The sequence below is a fragment of the Dermacentor variabilis genome, chromosome 5 (genome assembly GCF_050947875.1).
Source record: "Dermacentor variabilis isolate Ectoservices chromosome 5, ASM5094787v1, whole genome shotgun sequence".
Lineage (NCBI taxonomy): Eukaryota > Metazoa > Arthropoda > Arachnida > Ixodida > Ixodidae > Dermacentor > Dermacentor variabilis.
Window position 1 is genome coordinate 199,616,170 of NC_134572.1, and position 18,359 is coordinate 199,634,528.

At 45.6% G+C, this 18,359-nt stretch overlaps 1 protein-coding gene across 2 annotated transcripts in view; it reads left to right on the top strand.

The window, feature by feature from the left end:
* The window catches only part of LOC142583430 (uncharacterized), a 1,100,669-nt gene that overhangs the window by 583,024 nt on the left and 499,286 nt on the right, over window positions 1–18,359 (top strand). For both annotated transcript variants that reach the window (XM_075693897.1, XM_075693898.1), the window contains one exon: window positions 14,866–14,964. In XM_075693897.1, coding sequence (XP_075550012.1) covers window positions 14,866–14,964 — 99 coding nt within the window. The remainder of the gene's footprint in view (window positions 1–14,865; window positions 14,965–18,359) is intronic.

Sequence of the window (18,359 nt, forward strand, 5' to 3'; positions counted from 1 at the left end):
TTGTCAATTTAAATAATGAATCTTGATAACATAGGTGCAAAATAGATACAGTATCAGAATTTCTTGTGGACTACAACAATTTCAAGTGCACTCAGACTCTTAATGCCCGTCATACAGATGTCAAGCACAATGGACAATGACTTAACTGCACATTTTTGCATATATGTCAAACGCTCTTCAAATCACTAAGAAATGAAAAATGGAATTGAAAACCCTCGCTTAGGATATTTCAAGTTATAAACATTTATACGAATGATTTTTTTTCGCCCCACTGTAGTTTCAGTTTCAGTTTCAGTTTATTGATGCCTTTGAAATGTTTTACAGAAGTAACTCTAGGAGGTCCCATAGTCAAAGACTGGGGAGGGGCCTCCAACAATAAATACATAGAAAAAGTATACTTAATGCGGTTAACAGCAGTAGCAATCCTAGGAACAGAAAGTATTAACAAAGTCGAGTCATAGTAATAACAATAACGTATAAACACGATAAGTAGATCCAAGGTGTATTATTCGACATACAGAAGCGTAAAAAATATACAACACAATCACTTTCCCAAGAAGTGGTGACGAATTTTCCTCTTAAATAAATGAATGGAAGGAGATGATTTAATGGAGGGTGGTAGTGAATTCCATATTGATGTTACTAAAAAGTTCGCAGTAAGTTTGCCGTAGTTAGTGCTTTGTTTCGGTAGGAAATAGTTATTATGGTGTGAAAATTGAGTGCCAGTGAAATCGAGGGCTTGGTCTTTTGATATCAACGAAATTGGTAATTCTCCTCGACAAAATTTATACGTCAGGACACTAAGACGACCTTTATTTAAATCAACTGGGGACAAAATATTATATAAGCGGAGCAATGGCAGAGTACTACATGAAAAATGGCTGTGACTGGTTTTGGTTGGTTTGTGTGTGTTGCAGGGGTGCCAAGTGAGTTGCGTAAGTATTACCCCAAGAAGAAATGCAGTAAGAGATGTGGCTGTGAATAAATGCGCAGTAGTGTGAAATTAATGTACGTATAGGAAAATAGGGGCGGACTTTGATTAGTATTCTGATACCATATGCTGCTTTACGCGTTAATAAGGATACGTGAGTTGTGAATTTCAAATGATTGTCGAGTTCAACTCCAAGAAATGTTGCATGGTCATCAGCCTGAAGCGAAGTCGGACCAATGTTAATGCATGGCTTCTCTTGTACACTTTTTTGCGGGATGAAAAAATTACAAATTTCGATTTAGTAGCATTAATACTGAGCATATTATCTCGGCACCAATTAACGATTTTAGCCACGTCAGCATTAAGGCAAGATATTAGCGATTCCAAGGAAGTGTTAGAAGAATAAATTGTTGTGTCGTCAGCGTATAAAATACAACTGGAATGTGTAATGTATTCTGAAAGGTCATTGATGTACACGAGGAATAAAATTGGTCCTAGTATTGAGCGTTGTGGAACCCCTATGTTAGTTTGGCACGCGAATGTGTATCAGAAATAGAGACATGTTTTCGATCACGTAAATAACTGCGAATTAGGGAAAGTGCTGGACCACACGCCAACAGCGTTTAGTTTAGCAAAAAGTATGTCATGATTTAATGAATCGAATGCTTTAGAAAAATCAATAAACAAGGTACCCGCCAATTTACCTGTGTCAATGGCTGTTTTAAGATGATCAGTTAGAGTAATGAGCGCTAATTCAGTTGAATAACCAGATCGAAAAACAAATTGATTAGAGCACAAAATAATGAACTTTGTGAAATAGCTAGTTAAGCGTACTACGAATAGCTTTTCAATTATCTTCCTGAAAAATGATAAGATAGATATAGGGCGGTAGTTTAATAACGAGTTCTTGCTACCCTTTTTGAAAACAGGAATAACTTTGGCGATTGTTAAGCAGCTAGGAAAGACGCCAGTTTTGAAGATTAGATTTATTATGTGTGAGAGTGTGTCACTGATAAGATGAGCTATAAGCTTTACATGACATGAGTTGAAGTTATCTAAACCAGCTCCAGTGTTCTTTAAACTCAGAATGCTCATGCGCACTTCTTCTGGGGAAACTGGACCGAGAAAAAAAGTGTGTGGCAAACGATGATAAGCCTTGTCGATGTGAACTGAGAGACGTGGCTGGTCGGGGCAAAAAGAATCGACAAAGGCGTTAGCAATGGCTGAAGGATTATTAATTGTTTGTTCCCCAAATTGAATAGCAGTTATGGCGGGATTTGGCGATGTTCTATTTAAGAATTCATTGATACTTTTCCACTGTTTTTTAGAATCGTTGCCAGCACGGTCAATTTCCTTTTCATAATACTCTTTTTTAGCGTTTTTAAGAAGCCTGCTCAAAATATCCGAGTAGCACTTGTAACGAGTGAGCAGGGTTAAATTAAATGGCTTCTTTTTTGTTTGTCTTTTCTGCGCACGCATTTCAGAAGATTATCAGTCATCCACGGACATCGAGGAAAAGCGAACCATTTCTTACTCGTGGTTATTGTGGTTGATTCGGAAGTAGCGTTAGAAATTATATTGCAAAACAATGTGAATGCGATTTCTGGATTATCTTGCGACGTAACGGGGTACGAATTAACTTCGGCGATTTTCCAAACAAATGAAGTTCTGTCGAGATTTCTTCTTTTAACATGCATATCTCGAATATTTATATTGGAATTTGTACGCACGAATATTGGATAATGATCAGTTAGTGAAACTTCAATGACACCAGATCCAGGAGTAATCATGAGATTCGACAATGCATGGTCAATTAGTGTATCCGGACCACTTATATTCCGCCGAGTAGGTACAGTTACAAGTGATTCGAGGACATGTCCATTCAAAGTATCTGTATAAGCAGTGTATGATGAACTATGAACATCTAAAATATTAATATTGATGTCACCCATAATAATGATGTTTTTACATTCTAGCGATAGCGTGTGCAAAACATAGTTTAGTTCTAAACAAAAATCATCAAAGAATGACAACGGCGATCGATAAATAGAACCAACCACTAAATTTTTGGCGTCAATATCGAGAAATGATGCGTTCAGCTCAATCCACACTGATTCGCAATTTACTTGATTAATTGTTAAGTCCCGACGCCTGGAATATTCTGACTCTGCTGAAATGAAGACAACTGCGCCGCCATGACAGCTGTCACTCCGGTGACAGTATTCTGCTGTATAAGATGAAAAAGAGTACAAGTTGTTATCGGCTTCGCTGAGCCAGGTTTCACTAACACATATGATCGAGAAGTGGTGCTGATTGGATGATAGCAAATGATAAATGTCATCAAAATGTTTCCTTAAGCTGCGTGCATTAAAATGTACGAAGGATCGGCAAGGAGGCTTAAGGTAAGAATCTAGTTCGGACGGTGTGAATTATGAAGCCATAAGAGGTCTGTTGCGGACGGATTGACATTATTCACGTGATTCAGGTTAACAGATAACAGAAAGGTCCGCTTCCCAGTTAATGCGGTGAACTCGGCTGTCTTCGCATTTGCGTGGCTTAATACGGCAATTCTTAGTCCATAGGAAGCGCCATCCTTTTTTTTCTTGAGTGCTAAGGCCTGAGCAAAGAGCCTCTTGTTGTCAGGAGTAAGGTGTTAGTTAATGAAGATGGGCCCTGCGTTCTCTCCAGAGAAACCAAGACTGCCGGTATCCATCCTGGCCTTGCGAGCCTTTGCCAGGAAAGCATTTTTTTAGCGCGGGAGCAAAACCTAGCAATAATATTCTGATGACCTGATTTAGTGGGCACACGATGCGCTATCTCGATCTCGACCGGAGCAAGAGAGCATGCCGCCTTATCGGCAATGGCAGTTACAATAGAGATGCAGTCTTCATTCTTTGTAAATGGTATTCCTTTGATCTCAACATTGTTGATTCTAGAATACTGTTCCATCTCGGCTATCCTTTCTTTAAGGGCTTCATTTTCTCATTTCAGAGCCTTGCTTGATGCCGATAGCCCAGCTTGCTGGGTACGCGTGTTCTCGACAATTTCATTTAGCATGGTCAGACTGCCATCCATGCCAGAAACTTGGGTACGCAGGGTGCTGTTATCCAAGTGAGCACATTGTGCAATTTGTTGCTCACTTTTAACATTCAGTTGACCTTTATATATAGCAAAAATTATTAGTGCTCCACTTTCCTAAAATTATTTCAATAATGTGCACCTAACATAGGATGGCGCTATGCAATCGGTACAAAAATTAAGGTATCAAACAAGTTTTTATGAAAGCTCTGTATGATGATCCTGCAAACAAAGATGCTGTCATAGTCTATGCTTGCCCACGCCACATGAAAGTCGTGTGCTACTATTCAAAATAAATTCAACCATAACAGCAATTATTTTTTATTGCGCTTTTAGGTCCTGCTGGTACCAGTAGTCCTTATGGAGAAGTCGGGACCACTGAAGAAAATGCTGCATCAAGTGAACAGCCAAAGGTGCCCGCAGCAACACCACGCACCCCGAAAGCAGCCCATAGGAAACGTGCCTCTGCATACACCCCAAAAACTGAAAAGCGCTTTCATGAAATTACCACTCGAAGTGAGAAGTACCTAAAGGCATTGGCACGAATTAAGAGAAAGCACCCGGCCAAATGCATAACACGTAATGAGGCGCTGAACACGATTGAGCCGCATATACCAAGAGACGTTTTTGAACTGGTTAAAGCTCATATATGCTCTGCTCTTTTCCAAAATCTAAAAAAAAGTGTGGTCCAAAGAAATGAAGCAATTTGGTTTACATTCATTCTTCCATTCCCCAAAAACTTATCGCTTCTTAAGGGAGGTTCTTCGTTTGCCCCATGTGAGGACACTGAGGCACTGGCTGTCACACATTCCCATGGCACCTGGTATCATACCAGGTGCCATGGATGCAAATAAATCAATAAGTAAGGATTAGCTAGTGCAAGACAGAGTGTGCTGTCTGCTATTCGATGAAATTGCCCTAAAACAAAATTTAATGTATGATCAGGCAAAGGACATTGTAATTGGCTTTACAGACAATGGAAACAGCAGAACTTCTCGTGTGGCAAACAGAGCACTTGTTGTGGCTGTGCCTGGCATATCGAGAAGTTGGATGCAGCCAGTAGACTTTGTAGTGTCCCACAATGCAACTCCAGCCAATGTAATGCGACGGCTTTTGCTTGCTTTAATACAACACCTTGAAACAAAAGATCTCTTGGTTAAAGCGGTGATCTGTGACCAAGGCTCAAACAATGGGAGCTTGTCAAAAATGCTCATCCATTCTTTCCATGAACCGTTCTTTGTTGTAAACAATCGAAAGGTATACTTCATGTTTGACACTCCGCTCCTCATCAAATTAACAAGGAACAATTTAAGGCGAGGTAAACTTACAATTGGCTCAGAGGTTGTGGAGTGGAAACACATTGAAACCGTGTACACAAAAACTCGTAACATTGATCAGGCATCTAACAGACCTCCTGAACATTTGAAAAGCAGATTGGCCAAAAAACTTCGAGAACAGGATGCCTTTCACTGACATGAGAGTGAAGTTTGCAACGCATGTTTTCAGTGAATCTGTTTCTGTTTTACTGCTCACTCTTATTGCCATTGGAGAGCTTCCTGTCGGTGCAAAAACTACTGCAGAATTCGCAGAAAGGATTTTGACACCCTCAGCAGCTCTGCAGCAAAAAAACAAGACTAAAAATGAGGTACGCAATGTTACAGGGCTCGGATCACCACACCTTCCTTGAGTCGTGCATTAATTGGATTGCCCAATGACACTTCGGTGGTCCTCGGTACAAGCAGCCCCACACAATCAGAGGATGGCAAATTACAATCAAAGCCCTGCTCCTGCTGTGGACTGATCTAAAACAAAACTTAAATTATTCCAATCTGCAAACACGGCGCTTACAGCAAGACACATTGGAGAACTTCTTTGCAACCATTCGCCAAAAGCATGGTTGCAATGAAACACCCAATGTGTATTCAATTCATCGCTTCCCTCAAACATATCTGTATAGGAAAACTTTTCAGTCTATTTTCTCAGGGTAACTGCGAGGTGACAACAAATGCATTCCTCACCAACATCGAGGATGCTTCTGCATATGTGTCACCAAGCATCACACCTTCTATGAGCCACAGCAGACAGCAAGACTTTGACTGTGCTGACCCGCAAGCACCTTTACAAGAGGCCACTGACATGATATATGAGAATGCCATATATCATGTTACTGGAACTCCTGTAAAGAACTTTCTTGCCCTGAAGACCACTGACTGCACTTGCCAAAGCCAGTTACCTGATAAAGATTGGGGTGTTCTTTCTGGGAGAAACCAATTTTTGCACTCCTCAAGGAGAATAGCATTCCGGACCACCTGTTCAGCTAAACTTTAGTAACCACTGAAGAGTGTACAGAATGTATAAAACAATTAGACACCTGCTTACAACAAGAAATTCAGTATTGCATGCATTTCGCAAATGTGTGAAAAAATCTTGCAGAGAAAATGCCTAAACAGCCAAATCTATTCTGTTCGTCTAGCTGCAACAATTTGTAAGCATCTTTCGTAGGACAAGGCTGTGTTGGCACATCACATTTATTAACAAAACCACAGAAACAAGGTCGACACAGAGTGCCCCTGCCAGAAAAACGCGCAAGCTGACCAATTAGAACAGAGCATATGATTACCTGCAGCATATGATACCTGCAGTTGCTTCACGCTTTCACAGTTGACCAAGTGCTGCATATGCACATACGTTTTGCAGCAGATAATTCATTGTCTGTTTAGCCGTAAAATGCACTTGTAAAGTTTGAGTGCTGGTTCAGTGGAATGCTGGTAATATTTTTATTATTGGATAACAAAGAGGAATTTATAATGGATGCCTCTATGGCGTGTTCCTGATGAATGGGCGTTTTTGCACTCTACCCCCATAAAAAATATTGGCATTGTAGTGGCATATGGAACTTGCTATACTGTGATCAGCAGATGAGTGACACAGCCACTGGACCACGGCATTGGGCAGAGTATTTTCTACTGACCCTAATGATTAAGTCAGCTAGAATGCAGCTGAAAGACATAAGTTATTGTAGTACACTGCACAAGCTTATATACCTTGGGTTTCTGCAAAGTATTTCTTTTACGTGCACAAATCAAATTCTGGGGTTTTATATGTCAAAACCATATTTGATTACGAGGCACGACGTAGTGGGGGCTCCAATTTTGAGCACCTGGGATTTTTCAATATGGACCCTATGCACGGTGTACGAGCGTGTTTGCATTACGCCCCCAACGGGGATGCGGCGGCCGTGAATAGAACCCGCCACCTCGTGCTTCGCAGCGCAACGCCGAAACCGCGGTGGGTTTTTCGTGCACATCATCTACTACACAATTTCCTTCTGCGAGATTGACCGCTACAATGTGCCGTCGTACTCAGGGTTATTTTTCTCTGCGATAGTCAGTAGGCTCAATGTATGTATACACACACAAGATGCCTCAGCAACGGCCTGTTCAGTGGTTGGTATTTGCGTTGGCTACACGTTTGTCCCAATAAAAACAAAAGGGTGTATGCAGAAGCGTTACCGTAGATGAAAAGTATAATTGCAATGAACACCTCCCAGGCTGTCTTTAATGTGATAGAACTTTTGTTTACATTACGCACATTTGGTTTTCTGTTACGTTAACAATTCAAAACGGCAGTGTATGCAATGTGAATGAAAACTATTTGGCGTGTATTTCGTGTACATGTATATTTGCTGATTTCACATACATGAACTTCTATGAACTGCGCTCCCACGGCGCATTACCTCATGCAGCGAAACGAATGCCATAAGCACTCATTTTTTACGCCACTGAAATGTGTGACCGTTATTTTTTTTGCCTGTTGAGAAAGCTTAAGCAAACACACATATATAAGCAATTCCAAGTGATGCGCGTACAAAACATGTAGGCATATGTTTTACGTAACCCTTTTCTGCAAGTATGTAATGCCTTCATAACGTGCTCATTTAAATATACTTTTTAAATGTGCACACATTGCGACTTGCGTGGCTTTCGCAGACATTTAGTGTGTGCGCGTATTATTGTGCATAAAAATGTAAACTACCTACATATATATTTGACGGCAATGCCACTGTAATAAAGAATTTTGTGTATTTACAAAGTGCTTTGTTGGCGTCTTGCGAGCGAACGGCTGAATGGCCCACGCCGCACAATGAATGTCGGTCTCGGTTTCTCGGCAAACTGAGAGAAAATACAATTTGAAGTTCTAGAACAAACAGGTAAGACAAACACTGACAAGCCAGGGTACAACGTTGTAACCAAGCTGGCGTCTGCTACGAGTGGTCTGGCGTCGCTGCCGCATGCAAGCAGCCATATTGGATTGTTTATGGTTCGACCGAGTTTGACTCGCGAACAGACGCTACGCAGCCATCCAGCAGCAGAATCTTCTGCGCTATCAAACATAAGATATATTCACTCGTGTGAAAACTGTACATTGCAATGAAAGCTTTCTATTTCAAACAAGAGTTGAAATTCTATCAATTTCGCAGTACATCTTGCTCTTTATGCAATCGTTATATATATTTTTTAATGTTCGTGCAACTACCGCTAGAAACTAGACGGCGCTGTCGTCGCCTCTAAACTTCGGTCCCATTGGCTCTATGGAAATGTCACTGGCTTGGTGTAGGCGTTAGAGATGCATTAATATGCCGAACAAAACTGAATTTTCTTCAGAATAGCCACCGGCTGCCCCGTTCCGCAAGGAATAAAAGATGGCTGACTCCGATCGCTCAGGCACTGGCTACTCGCACCTACCTGACAGCATGGGTTTGTTTGCGTGTGATAAAACTTTTTTGCATGGCCGTGTAACATTTTCGAGCACTTTCGGTACGTTTACGACCTCGTTCGGCCAACCCTTCTTTGCTGAGGATCAGTTCTGGCGTCATTCTTAAGCTTCCGTTACATGCCACCGCGATTTTCGACCAGCCACCGCGATTTTCGACCAGCCACCGCAACATAAGCAAGCGAAAGCGGACCAATCGGAAGCGCCGGCACCACCCTCTTCATCCGGTTATCGATTTTAAGTGAAGTGGCTCGGCTCCACCGAATTCCTCTCCACTTGAGCGTGCTCCTCGCGTCTTGTCTGCCAATTAGGTAAGACAAGCCGCTTAGTGCAGGCAATCTCATTCGTTTTTGCAGCAAACAAATGTGACCTCCTATGAACGAGGAGAGCGTTTGATTGGTCTGTTGAGATAACCCGGCGGGTGATCGCCCGATGCTTGCTTCGGTGGTTACGCAAATTTGACGTCAGGAGTTTGGAATAAAAACATATTGGAAGAGTTTTACGTTATAGGGCCCCAGCACCGCATCCCACGTCTTGTGCTCCACGTCTACGTACATTGCTAGCATGTCAGCGAGGGTCTTGTTCAGGCGCTCCGTTAGACCATTCGTCTGCGGATGGTAGGCACCTGTCCTCCTGGGATTGTCTGGCTGTATTCCAAATGGCTCGCGTGAGCGCTGCCGCAAAGGACGTTCCTCTGTCAGTGATGAGGACTTCAGAGGCACCATGTCCACTGCAGGATGTTCTCGATAAAGAATTTCGCCACTTCGGTAGCGCTACCTTTCTGCAGAGCTTTAGTTTTAGCGAAGCGGGTGAAGTAGTCCATCGCCACGACGATCCACTTATTTCGGTATCTTCACGTTGGAAAAGGTGCCAGCAAATCCATCCTGATCTGCTGAAATGGTCAGCAAGGAGACTTGATCAGCTTTCGTAATCCCGCTGGCCTTGTTGGTGATGGCTTGCGTCGCTGAAAGTCTCGGCATGTCTTGATGTAATGGGCAACATAGGCAATCAGGCGCCACCAGTAATACCTTTCCTGTATCTTCGATAGCGTCTGGGAGAATCCAAGGGGCCCAGCGGTCGGATCATCGTGTAAGGCTTGCAGTAATTCTGGAGGGATTGTTGAGGGAACAAGAAGAAGGTAGATGGCACGGACTGGCGAGAAGGTCTTCTTTACGATTAGCTTATTTTGAAGCGAGAACGAAGACAATCCTCGCTTCACTGCCCTAGGGACAACGTAGTTGTTCCCTTTCAAATGTTCGACGAGGCCTTTCAGCTCCAGGTGTGCTTCTCGTTGTTCAGCGAAAGTGTTTCGCACCTATTATTCCGAGGAAGGCGCCGTCATCCTCATAGTCTTGCCGCGGCGTGCCAGTGGGGGTGCGTGATAGGCAGTCGGCACCATATTGTTCTCGTCGGGACTTGCAGACTACAGTGATGCTATATCCTTGCAGTATGAGGCTCCGCCGCACCAGACGTCCTGACGGGTCCTTTAAATTCGCGAGCCAACGCACTGCGTGATGGTGTGAGTACTGACTACTTTGAATGGCCTGCCATATAGGTGAAAGCGGGATTTTGGCTGTAGCCCAAATGATTGTGAGGCGTCCCCTTTTGGTTGTAAAATAATTTTCTTCCGCCCTTGACAATGACCGGCTAGCGTGAGCTATCAGCCGTTCAACTCCATCTTTCTTATGAACTAGGATGGCAGTGAGGCCTAGGCTACTGGCGTCAGTGTGGATTTCGCTATCGGTGTCCTCGTCGAAGTGTGCCTGTACCGGTGGCGATTGCATGCGTCATTTGAGTGCTTGAAATGCATCGGCCTGCGGCGTTTCCCAGTTGATCTTGGGATTCCATTTGGTTTAGATTGTCTCAGCGATGCGTGAAAAGTCCTTGACAAAGCACCTGTAGTAGGCACACATCTACGCACTGCCTTCTTTTCGATGGCATGCGGGATCTTTGCCATGGTAGCTGTCCTCTGCGGCTCGGGGCGCGCTCCAGACTTGCTGATGACGTGGCCCAGGAACAGAAGCTCATCGGGAGCGAAGTGGTACATATCTGGCTTCAGAGTGAGCCCTGATGAATTGATAACCTTCAGTACTGTCGCAAGCCGCATAAGGTGGTCGTCGAAATTCCAAGCGAAGACGAACACGTGACCCAAGCAGACAAGAAAGGTCTGCCACTTCGATCCTGCTAACACCGTGTCCATGACGCACTGAAACGTTGCAGGCGCCGAGCACAGTCAGAATGGCATGACCTTGAACTCGTAGAGGCCGTCTGGTGTGACGAAGGCGGTTTTTCTCGATCCGTCTCGTCGACTTCTAACTGTCAGTAGCCCGTCTTGAGATCCATCAACGAGAAGTATTCTGTGTTGCAGAGCCGGTCCAATGCGTGGTCTTTCCCTGGGATTGCCTACACGCCGTTCTCCGTGATCTTTTTCAATCGACGATAATCGATGCAGAAACATAGGGATCCATCCCGTTTCTTCACCAAGAACACAGGAGATGCCCACGGGGTTTCCGGCAGCTGGATGGTGTAGGCATGCAGCATTTCATCTACTTGTTTCCTTATAGCTTCACGTTCTCGTGTTGAAACTCGGTAAGGGATCTCGCGGTATGTTCGAGCCCCCTCTTAGTTAATTATGCGATGTTTTGCAATTAGTGTTTGTCGAATCCTCGATGTCGTCCAAAAGCAGTCGTTGTATCGTCGGGGAGTACTTCTGAACTTTTGCTCCTAACTCAGGGGGAGACTTGTATTTATGTGAAAGTCTGGTTCAGAAACTCCGGTCGTCGTGGTAGATGCGACAGAACCCGAGAGGACAAACGCACTGCTAGTTTCAACAATTTCCTCAATGTATACGATCGTCGTGCCTTTGTTGATGTGCTAGAACTGCTGGTTGAAGTTTGTCAACATCACTTTCACTTTCTGTCGATGCAGTCCAGCATTCCCTCTTGCTACCGAAATCTCACGGTCGAGCAGTAGACGTTGGTCGCACTCGATGATGCCTTCTACGTATGCGTGCGTGTCGTTTTCGACGGAGATGACAATGCTGTAGCGAGGCAGGATGCTGACTTCGTCTTCGAATACACTCAATGCATTGTGACTACGAGCTGATCGCTTGATCTACGGGTAGCGTTATTGACTTTGCATCCAGGTCGATGAGTGTGCCGTGTTGTCTGAGGAAATCCTTACCGAGAATGACGTCTTTTGAACACTGTTGGAGGATAACGAAGGTGGCAGGGTAGGTCCGGTAGTGAACGGTAATTCTTGGCGCGCACATTTGAGTTGGCGTTATTAGGTGTCCTCCTGCACTCCCAATTTCACGGCCTTCCCATGCTGTCTGAACTTACCAGCGATTGGTGCACTAATGGCGAAGTAGTCGGCTCCTGTGTCTACTAAGGCGGCGACTCGTCGAGGTCGACGGTTCTTTGTCTTGAGTTGGAGCAGGTCCTTGCGTCAGATCACGGCTGCGCCGTGCTGACGTGTGGCTGGAACGTCGCGTCGTCGGGTCTTCTTTTGTCGGCGTATTATTTGCTTCTACGCTTCGTCGGGATGGTGGGGTCTCCTTGGTACATCGTCGAGATAGTATTTTCTGCGTCTTCGTAGGCGGCGGCGGGTCTTCATCAGTTCGACGAACAGCAACCGCGCCTCCATCGGTTGTTTTCAGTTTTCCGGATATGGCCTAGCAGGCCAGCGCCGTGCTGGATCAGTAGCGACGGTTCCCCGTCGCTACGGTCGCTACTGGACAGCTAGCTTCGGTTCGCCGTCCCGTTCGCCGTCTGTCGGCGAATGTGACCAGGGGCGGACACGGGGCGTGACTGTGAACCCTCAAAGTCCCAAGTCGGGGTACGGGCATCGGCGGTACACATGGCCGGCTTGCCCGCAATGGTAGCATAGTGGGCGCTGGTGGGGGCGCGCCAAATGTCTGTCTTCACCGGTGCGTTTTGCTGGCCGACAGATGGGCGGCACGTGGCGGCGGTGGCGGTGTCTGGCGACGGAATCGTGGCGTCATGGGGCCCTAGCGAGGACGCGGGGGAGGAACCTGGCGGTGGGCGACGGTGGCGTATTTACGGCGGCGGGTATCACCGCTTCCAGCTGGGGCTGTGGCGATGGCGGCTGCAGTTCAGTAACCTTAAAGGATCGCTGTACTTCCTCTCTGACCATGTCAGTTACTAAGACCCGCCTTCTGCACTCGGACACGATAAATTGGGCCGCGTTCGCCGGCTCATCCTCACACGCTTTTACTCGCGCATACAACATACTACGCGCAGCGGCGATTCTATCGTCCTTAGACATCGTACGGAACCTCATGGCGACGGCAGAAATGCGCCTGGAGTGGCCATATAATTGCTAACGCAATAAATCTCACCGAGATTACATGTCACACAAACATATTACGTTTCATTTTTTTTTTGCTATTCAAACACATAGCTCAATAGTATGCAGTGCTCGCCGCATGTTGTTTCATGGGCGGCGATATCGTTTTTCTTGCAAGGTTTCAATGACATGTTTTATGACGTGTGCTTTTTTCTGTAAGATGAACTTTCAGTAGTTCTAAAACCATTATTTCTCTTACAAGGTCTTTCTGCTAAGTTTGATCCTTAAAATGTAGTTTTTAGCTCGAGTCCAACTCCGACGCGGCCTATTCAAATACATGTAAAACCCAAAAACGTTTTTCTGAGATGACCCCCGAACCGATTATAATGAAATTTGATTCATTTGAGAGAGTTAAATTCTAGCGACTGTTCGAAGCAGAATTTTGATTTAGAGTTTGAATTTTCCTAAAAATATTTTCAAATATTCGACCGTGTGAAAAAAGTAGAATCACGAAGTTTACACATTCATATCTCTGCATCAGGAACAGCTATCGCGGTCCTGTAAACGGCATCATTTAGATCATTCAAAGCGGACATATTCAATATGTCATTTTACATTTCACGTGAATTTGTTACTCTAGCTACAAGAGTTTTGCAAAAGCTCTACTTCCATTCTGCTAATTTTTTATATTGATGTGTAGTAAAGCAATTGTGTCCGCTTGAAATGTACTATTAGATGCAATTCACAAAATTGTATTATAATTTTTCGTTGTGGAGATACAGAGTTGTAAACTTGATAGTGTCGTTTCTTGAATTTTTTTTATTTTTGCCAATTTTTAATAAACCATTGACGGCCTAAATTAATAATCCGAAACCAACAGTCACTAGAGTTTAAGTTTTTCTTTTAAATGCAATAAACCTTGTCAAATTTGGTGCAGTGGTTGCCCAGAAGAATGAATTCTCCTTTTACATGTATCTAGATAGGAGCACCCGGGCTAAAGCTTCCTCTTAAATTATTTATGTTTAATGGGTTTTAATACATGCATTTGCACGTATTCAGTTGGTGTATTCGTTTTTCACCAGCGCCTGCCTAAGGCTTTATTGCTATGCCCGCAGTACTGAGATATATTGATCAATAATGCACGACGAAAGCGATAGAAACTTTCCCGCATATGGCCATGCACATCCGGGCCTCATGCTGTAATGCCTGCTAGGAACTAGGAGGGAAAAGCCCCCGTGCAATGGCCGTACAAAACCACGACGCTTAAGTTAAAACAAAATAACAAAATATCCAGTACAGTTGCACGGAACATTAACAGTTTCGCTTACTTTAGCAATGGTTCTGGATGGCTTGTGCACAAGCATTTTACGTAACTGAAGCAATAGGTCTAGTGCGCTGATTCTGCTCTTCGAGGAGAATGTTGCTAGATGCCATCATTGGAGATTTCGCTGAGCTACTACAGTAAATTTTGAAGGCAAATGTTCTTGCTATCGCTCAGATAAAGCGCTGCGATTACAGCGTGGATTTTTATTGAGGTTGACGTTTCGTCTTAATTTTGAACAAAGCACGCAGGTCGTATTTCACCAGCGTGTGTGCTTGCCGCACTTATTTATTTCCCGAATACTCTGCATTACATGTCTTGTGCTGAATGGATAGCTATTTATGCAGACTTAATTACAGGCGTCATCACAGCAGATTTTCGTGTGAACTTGAAGTCAATATGAAAGCTTCAGTGGCCAACCTAACGCTTTACACAAAGTACGACGAATTTGCAGGGTGACACTGGACCTCCTGGGCAGCCTGGTTTTCCAGGATCCCGGGGCACACCTGGCCTACCCGGCAGCAGTGGACTACCTGGAATGAAGGGGGCACCGGTGAGCAAAAAAGTGCTATTTTTCGACTCAACAATATTGAACTTCTGTTTTCGTTCATGCAAACAGTTTATAAAAACAAATATTGAACTTTTGTGTCCACATTTCACGTGATATCGACGACATCAGCAGGAAGTACATGCTTTAAGGGTCTGTGTTGCTTCATGGGAGCTCCTTAGAAAAATACTCCTTCAACTTCTACTCCCACTCCCGTTGAAATAACTATTGCGCAACACTTGGGTGCATCCCAATCAGTTAAGTTGGCTGACACGATAAGCCTTGTACGCACTGAACGCAACCACAGTGGAAACCGGAAGCCACATGCATCACACTCGCGCAGGTTGTTTTAGTTCGCAGCCGGCGGTCGTTTGTGTTCTTAAACGGCGCCACTCTTCGAGACAGGGGCGGCTGCGGGCGGCGCGCTTCCGCTGCGATGCCCAAGATATATGGACACTTTGCGTACAAGCGCATGCAATCAAAGGCCAAGCGGCCGCCTCGCCGCGCGTATGTCGCTCAACGGGATATCGGCACGTTCTTGCTATGGGTGGCGGCGTTACCGTGGCGGTGGGGAAGACAGTGTTTACGCCATCGACCATGCTTACGCAACGGGAAGCCATGGCGGCCACGCTGCGCGAAGAGGCGATTCTGCAGAATGACGGGTAAATGGCTAGTAGGGAGATTTATTGGTTCGCAGGACGTGCCAGTGTACCGGGCCGGCTGCACCAATGCGTGTAGACCTTGCGCAAGAGAGCCGTGTGCCGGTTGTTTAAGTAATGTTGACCTGTGTGTTCCGAAAACCGGACTAGTAGAGGGGGGCGATCACAGAGTGTATTGTTGATGGTGCCGCCTAATTTAATATAAAACTGATTGGTAGAATGTGAGAGAGGAGGCATAAAATAAGGGCACCGCCCCAATTCCTAAGGGTATTTAGAAGTGTGTGTAGCGGAGGGGGGTGGAAAGCGAGCCGATAAACGGCCGCCGCTAGCCGATGCATACGGCTTTGGCTTAATAAACCTACGTATTTCTGAGTTGGCCTCCCTGAGTGCAAGGTGTCGCCGGACGGCAGCGATCACTGCTTGAAGATTCGTCTGCCTGGAAGACCTGGAGAAGAAGAAACTTAGCTGGTGCTGGGACCAGGATTCTCCGAACGCCTTGCGACATAAGGCCTGGCTACAACTACTCAATTCTTTCAGGAGAGTGCTGGAACGTTACTCGTGCATGAAGTTCTAGGAGCCCTTGCTCAAAATTCCATGGTGGCATCTGAGTGAGAAGCCCGGACGAACCGTCGGTGCCAGCCTGTGGGACGTTTTAGGAAGAGTGCTCGAGCATTATTCTTCCAAGAAGTTCGAGGAGCCAAGGCTCAAGTGAGAGGCCCCGACCAGTGTTTGACGAAAGCCTCTGAGGCAACAGATGGAAGACCGCCAAACAGTGTTCTGTCACGGAGTCGGCGAACGCACAGCCTGACTCCTGCAGTATCGACCGCCAGCGGCGTCGTTGTATAGGATGGTGAAGAGCTGCAATTCGCGGTAAACGGCCTTGTTGACTGAAGGGGTGGCTGCGCGACCGTCAGCGTGGAACGACTTTAACCGGTATCACCACCATTCGGCTCGCCAAGTGCGCGGGACGAATTGGACGCAGTTCAGGTAGGCCCAGCCCTGTTTCTCCGGGAGCTCCACGCGAGCGACGTTGCAGCGCACAGCGGCAGAAATGAACACTGAATCAGCTTCGAATGGACAGATTTAGCTGGGGTAGAGGCCTCGGAAAGTCATAGCACTACAACGCACTTCCAATAGCCGAGGCATTGCCGCGCGGCTCAGCGAGGAGCTGGATATGGAAATGCTGAGCTTTCAGATTCAGCTTCAAACTATAAAACTGCAAGAGCAGAGTGACCAGCAGAATGAAAGAAGGCGAGCATCAAATTTGAGGAGATGTGCCAACGACCTAAGAGCAGTACTCGCGCCGATGCTAGAGTTAGTTGACCCAGTGCCAGCATGGTTTAAGAGCGCGGATGATATGCTCAAGAGCTGTGACATACCGCAAGATGCCTCAGTTTCAATTATTGTGGCACTCATGAACCAGAGAAATCGCCCTCTAGTAGCAAACAAATCGGATGACGAAGTGTTATCGTACAAAAAAATTTGCGAACTAGTGCTCTCGGGGTAGAAATTGACAACCGAGGAGTATAAGCACAGGCTTCACAGTTGCCGAAAAAGTAGTGGGAGCTGGGGACAGTTCGTCACTCATTTAGAAATAGCACTGAGTTACTATTTGCGCAGTCGAAACGTGAAAACACTGGAGGATCTCCGCGCGCTGATGATTGCTGACCGCACGAAACAGATGATGTCGGACGAGTTGCGCGCTTATATTGTGCAGCAAAAACCAGGGGAATGGTTTAAACCGAAAGAGATAGCCCAACTCGCCAAAAACGTTGAGGACAGCATGGCTGGACATCACCAAAAAGGGGCTGAGGTGCAAAGAAAAGCTGAAATAAAGCCACGTGCTGCAACGAATGAAGTTTTGGGTAGTGAGCATGTGAACGAGCACCAACGCTCTGCCCCAAAAGGCAACGGATGCGGGAAATTTGGCCGAGTACAGTGGAGCTGCCCCCGGACTAAACCGATGGCAGCGAGCAGCTACCAATGTTGTAGGCACAGGAAGAGACGAAGTTTGTTGGAAGGCCGGAGTGTGAGTTGAATGAGGAAGCAGTTGCAACCAGCGACTCAGCGTCAGTGGCGAGAAAAACTTGGGTGGATGTTGCTTGTGGCAAGCAAACATTCTAAGCATGTCTGGAATCGGGCGCCGACGTAACTCTACTGAAAAGAAGCCTGCTACCAAGTGCAGTAAAGGGAGAAAGTACTGGTAAGGTTCGCTTGCGCGGAGCATTCGTGTGTACTACACTAGCAGACCTCACGTATGTGCGTTTGAGTTAACCCGCAAAGGATGGTGGAGCAAACCCACAACTGTTGACATTGAGCGCATCTACCGCAGAATTAGCGCAGGACGCTTATTCCTTCCTAACGCCCGACATTTTTGAAGAGCTCGAGCGAGAGAGAAAGAAAACCGACGAACACGGGGCGAGGTTTGTGCAGGTAGAAATTGAGATAGCACAACGCAAGGATAGCTTCGACGAAGCTCCAGGGTTGAAGTCGAGCGAAAGCGCTGAGCTAACCATGGAAAGTGTGCAGGAGGAGGACGCTCCCCTGCGTTTTCAGGAACGAGGTACGGCTTACCCAACCTTTGGGAGAGAACAGAGAGAAGTCCGCTCTTTGGCAAATGCATGGGACCAGGGTAGAGCAGACACGCATGGCATAGTGATAAAAACGGCTTATTGTTGCATGAAGAGCAACTGGATACATGAAAGGAGGTACTCATTCTCATTGATGATATGCCCTGCGGGG